General features: G+C 40.4%; 1 protein-coding gene across 1 annotated transcript in view; it reads left to right on the forward strand.

The window, feature by feature from the left end:
- The window catches only part of mrpl23 (mitochondrial ribosomal protein L23), a 71261-nt gene that overhangs the window by 18192 nt on the left and 47069 nt on the right, over positions 1-6000 (forward strand). Inside the window, exon 4 of the mRNA XM_005949284.2 lies at positions 1039-1112. Within this exon, the coding sequence (XP_005949346.1) occupies positions 1039-1112 (74 nt within the window). The remainder of the gene's footprint in view (positions 1-1038; positions 1113-6000) is intronic.

Raw genomic sequence — 6000 nt, forward strand, 5'->3', positions numbered from 1 at the left:
AAAGGGAACCTTTTGGATAGAATCAGAATACTTTATTGATCCCTGGGGGAAATAATTTAATTAATTTCAATAATTAATTATAGCAAAGATCCATCCAGAGAAATTGAAAGAACACATAAAATTATTTTGTTCTTTCAATGACTTGAAATTGTGTAATGCTGAAGTTAAGGATCAGCAGTGGTAATGCACTGGAAGTCTCCTGGCAGTCCATGGACAGCTCATCTACCTGTAGAGAGTGTCTGTTGTCGATAGGGACAGCGTACAAAGTATGTGGTAAAACTAGTCTGTGGGAAACTCTTGCTTGTACTGTTGTTGGTCAGTCAGCCAGCTGCTGAAAATATACAAAAAGCTCCCCCCCGCCCCCCCGCCCCCCAAATCTCCTTTTTGTGGTGAACTTCACTGTCACTGCTTTTCCCGTTCTGGCTCACTTGTCAACCAATTAGTGTTCAGCTGACACATGTTGTCATCCTCGTCCAGCAACATGCAGTTGGGATTTTTGAGGACTGCATGGGGAGTACATTTGCTTTGTTTTAAACCCCTCTCCATACCACTCCCTAGGGAAATGCATGCGCAAATGGACATATTTGTGGTAGCACAAATTAAGCTCAAGTCCACTGCTTCCTGGGCTTTTGTCACCCTGTGCTCGTCCCTTGTTGTTTGATGTAGCTAGGGCTTCTTGCTTAAAAAAAAAACAAAAAAAGAAAAACACTCACTAGACTCCCTAGTGTTGTTCAGAAAGGAATGGAGCACACTGTTGTAATTTCTGGGCAGATAATTAGTGCTTTACACGTTTTGTTGACTGACTCGTAGTACAGCTAAAAATGTTGCAACACTGCCCACAGAATAATACTGGTACCATACTAGAGACTATAAGTCTGTAACTGATAAGCCATAATGATATTCATTTCTTTTAACATTATACTGTTATTTTTGCTTAGTCATGCTCTCACTATATTCATAAATATCATCACTTTGTCCCTCTGTTCTCTTTCTAGTTTACCTTCAAAAGTAATACCTGCTGCTCTTTCTCTTTTTCAGGGTCCAACAAGAAAAGAAATCATCTAAACCAGAAGGTTAAGCAACCAGATTATAAAGTAGCCTACGTTCAGCTGGTGAGAAAACATAAACACACACACTTATCCTTCTACTCCTATCTCTTCTGGTTAGTGTGTAGTGTAGCTATAGCTCACAGACTCCTACCCAGTACACAGTGCAAGGCAGAGACCTCACCACAATAACGCTCTTTTTTTTTTTTTTTCTTGGACGGCTAGCTGTGTGCGTGTGTGTGTGCGCTCGTGTGTGTGTGCGCTCGTGTGTGTGTGTGTGTTTCTTACTGTGGGGGCATTTTGGGGGCATTGAACTTTGATCTTTTTTTCTTGTGGGCTTTTTTTAAGGGAAGAACTGGGGTTGGTTGAGATGGGTATGTTGCATTGTCCTGCAGTTGGCTTTGAAGGCTACATCCTTAATTCACTCTTCCTTATACACATGCTTGAGAAGTACAGTTTCTTTACCTGACATTCTTCCTTTGTTCTTGAGAATAAACCACGCACATCATATTATCTCATATCTATAATTTGAATCTTTTTCCTGTGCACCTCACCAGGGCTTTGCCATATCCTACTGTACATGGTAATCCTGGAATAAATGTTTACGTGATTGAAATAAGTGTAATTTAAATTATAAAGCTACACCACGAACCGTGAAGAGCGCGCAAAACAGAGCAAGGCCAGATATGTCTGAGAGCAAGAGCAGCATGTCATTTTTTTGAAGAAAATTTACTACCTGAAAGGAGAGATACTTCAGGAGTATGGAAGCCATTTGGCCGCAAGAGGTCAAGCCTCAATCAAAGCAAGGGGCTTTGCAAAATATGCAAGAAAACTGTAGAAATAACAAACTTATAATAATTTTTGAGGCAGAAGCACACCATTGAGTAGATGAAGCTATGATGGCATGTGAGGGGGAGATACTAGCAGCTGGTGAAGTAAACAAATGAGTCAACCCAGCATCAGGGGAACACTCGCTGAATGTGCTCCATATGACAGGAAGAGCAGACGGTGGATGAAAATTACTGATGCAGTTGGTGCATCAGGTGGACGAGGAGGGATTTAAGCAGCTGGGCAAAAAGCTTGACCCAAGTGGCAACATTTTAGTTAGGAAATCATTTTTAATTTCCGTTTTATTATGTGACAATGTTGTGCAGCCTCTTGAAGAGCTACAAGATGAAATTACTTTAGTTATTGTTAGACTAAAATGTTAAGCCATCATGTTATACGTTTATTTGCAATGTCCAATGAAAAAAAACAATCTATGCTACTTTTGTGCTTGCTTTTGATTTGTGCTTTGTCATGTTATCATTGATGGTAGCTCATTCCAAAAGGATGGATTGCAAGTTGTTATCGCAGATTAAATTTACGGTATTATCACAAACATCCTTGAACAGCTACATCAGCTACAGCTCCCACCCGTACGGCTCACACGCTCGGGCAGCCGTCTTGAAAAATGGGTTGGGGTAAAAGTTAAGCGCAAGACAGTCTCTTTGGTTTCATATGAGACTTTTTACAACAAATATTGAGATATGGTTGGATGGAGCAGTCATGTTCACTTAGAAAGCTGTTGCCTCCAGACCTTTACGTGAGTATTCTTGATCATTTCACTAAAGCTTAAAGTCTGTTAGTATTTGTACATCCCTCACCCACCACTTGCAAAATAAAACATCACTAAAGTCACCTTATTAATGGCCCTTTGATCTGTATGAAAAGCAAGTTTTGTGCAATTTTTGTTTTGTGACTGCTGTTTTGATCTTGCCCAGGTAAATCAACACTGGGGTAGACACTTGTATATACTGCACCACCCACCCGACCGGGTGCCATCAATCTTGAAATGGATGAATAATGAAAACTGTCTAAACATGACAAAAGAGGATGAAAAAGAGGATACATAATTGAAGCAGCCATGAATCTTTTAAAGGGGAGACTTCCTCTTGTCTAACACTAAGGCAGTGGCTTGTGATTCTGTGTGTGGCAGGAATTTCCAGCACAATTAGTAGTGACGCTTCTGTCTCACCAGACATGCACCACCATTGTAGGTAGGAGGATGCAGAACACTGCGCACACTTGGGTACACACACCTGTGACATGTGCATCATTCATGCATAATGAGCCCTAGAGGATAGATGTTTTTCTTTGAGTGTCATTTGCTCCCTAGTCACATTCATGTTGCAGGTTTGTCAAGTCGTGCACACTTAACTGCATGCAGAAATGAAGATTTGCTGTCTCTTTGCTGCTAAATGGCTAGATATAAAAACCAAAACCCTGTCTAAATTCTCTGGCTGATTTTTGTAAAAAACATGCTCTCTCCTCACCCTTTCCTATAGTACTTAACTTTCTTAAGTATACACGTACGCACACGTTCACACACTCTCAAACACAAAGGCTCAGAAAACTCTTGTTTCTTTTGCAGCAGTTGGTAGAAAACAAGATTGTGCCTAATTGACTCCACATGTGGAAGAGTTTTCTGTGGGTAGATGCTCACACTGTGGTACCCCCGTTCTACTACCCTTATCCTTGGCTCCCCCCTCCTCCCCCTGCACATCAGCTAATATTGCAGCAGTAATACGTTTGCCCCCTCTCTCATTCCTTACTCTAGGTTTGTGGTTGAGGGGAGGCCTCCCGTTTTGCAGGGTTCCGTGACGGCCATTTTCCTTAGGCTTAGGGGGCACCCCAGTACTGGGGGGGGGGGGCTGTTTCTGCATGTGTGAAATGTGCATTGTGTGTGGGAAAGTGTGTACAAGTGTGAGGGGCTTTAAGGGTGAGCTAGGGAGGTGACCAAGGCCATGATGGAGCTGTGCCAGAGCAGGGAGGTCCAGAGACGGGGCAGAGCAATCGGGGGGAGGGGAAAGAGGCTCTATGTGTGTGAAACTGGGTGGTGGGTGCTGGTGGTGAAGTGACAAAAACAGTGGTACAAATCTTCAGTAAATCAGATTGCTTTTAAGCCTGACTGGCTTTCAGTGGGACTAATGTGTTTAAAATCAGACTGCTTTTATGCACCACTTGGCCCAGTTGAAGGCTAACTCAAGCCGATGCGCTCAGGGTAGGGCTGGGCGATATGGCCTAAAATCCATATCACGGTATAATTTGAAGCATGTGTGGTAACGATATATATCGCGATATATTCTTTTCTTCTGTATAACGTATTTTACACACTATAAGGCACACTTAAAATCCTTTAATTTTCTCAAAAAATTGACAGTGTGCCTTATGTATGAATTCTGGTTGTGCTTACTGACCTCGAACTGATTTTATGTAGTACACGGCGCGCAGGAATCTGTCAAAAAATGTTTTAGTACGACTTTGGTAAGCTATGAAAGCACACCGCTTGATGGATTGCCGGAGCATTACGGCTGCCGTAGTCAGGAGCCTTGCGGAGTAAAATGGGTCCAAAACTCTGTCTGCTTCAGGTCCCAAAGTCAAACAAACACTGCGGCATCACTGAGAGTTAAAAACTGTCTAAATTCTTTCATCTTTAATAAAATGATCAGTGTTGCTGCTTTACCAGGTGTAACAATTAAGTTTAACATCCAGACATCCATGAAAACAGAATTTATTAAATTCAACGGAGTTTGAAGTTAGCAGGAAGTTAGCTCGCTAATTTTCACCTAAACATGATATAGCATGTTCTGACTGAGAGATTTCTGAAAAAAATACAAACGTACAGCTCTGCTATCACTTCCAACATAAACGAAGAGAGAAAACTAAACAGCAGTGACGTTTGTAGGGTTACTGAAGTTGGACTTGCTCTTATATAATGATGTCCTACGTGATTGCTAGCAAAACAGCTACGTTAGCATAACATTAGCGCAGTGAAGCTGAAGGATGAACGCTAACTTTTTCCACTCGATGAAATTTAACGTGAGGTTTCTGGTGGTTAGGGACAAATGCAATTGCATTGCATTAACATGAAACTTGTTCTTTGAAATTTTGCGTTTCACTTGTCCATTTAGAAAATTCACTGTAACCATTTTAATAGTTCATCTGTGCTGTTATTTTCCAGCCTAGATTGTATTCTGTAAAATGTTTCTTAGAGATTTATTTAGACATTTAGTTTTGGGGTGTTTAGTGATTTAGTGATGAATGCTGTCATTTTTTTGATTTGCATTTGCCTTCCTAACTCCTATTCATCTTTCCACTGGATTGTAAATCACTTTGTGAACTTTCTTAAAATAAGTCTTCTGTAGCTAAAGCATTGGTCATGATTTGGATATTACAGTGATAGTTTACAGGTACCTGTTAAGAATTACTGGTACAGATGCTATAAATGATGTGTTAACAGTTGTCTGCAATAGTGTCAATGTCAATTTATGGATAATTATGGGGGTGGAAATGAAAACATGCAGATTGATTGAGATTTATAAAAAAACAGATGTAGATTTTATTGAGTGTTTTCAATAACAACACCATATTAACAAACATATTTTTTTGTCTCGGAGTCAGATTACAATCCTCAAAGTTGGTATTTAGTTAACATTATAGTGACATTTATAGTGTTTTGGTGAATAACTCTTTAAGTCACTTACTTGTCATACAAGATGCATCTTGCCAGCTTTTTAGGAAATGGTATTCTCTCTTCAATTTGTACTGAGTGGTTGTAAATTTAGTTGTTTTCACACAAAATCTTCAGATGGTTTCGGGGAAATAACACTTGACCTTTCTTACAAGTGATACACAGCAGGAAGTACTCTGCTACGTGGCTGCACAGTAGAGCCTGGAAAAAAATGCAACTGAGGCTAAATGTTGAAATTGCTGTTGAAATTCTTGAGAGAACTGTTTTAGTTCTTTAGCTTTTCTCTGCATTGCTTCACTCTTCCTGGATGCCAAAGGCAGAGGTTAACAAGAAATGCAAGTACAAATTATTATGTCTGTGAAGGTTCTCAGTCATCCAGGTCATCGTAGTCAAAGGAGCTTGCAAAGAAAAGCGTCTGGACTTCTTTAAGTTACTTGAAGA

This window comes from Haplochromis burtoni, unplaced genomic scaffold, assembly GCF_018398535.1.
Source record: "Haplochromis burtoni strain Fernald_Lab_line unplaced genomic scaffold, NCSU_Asbu1 Contig_259, whole genome shotgun sequence".
Taxonomy (NCBI): domain Eukaryota; kingdom Metazoa; phylum Chordata; class Actinopteri; order Cichliformes; family Cichlidae; genus Haplochromis; species Haplochromis burtoni.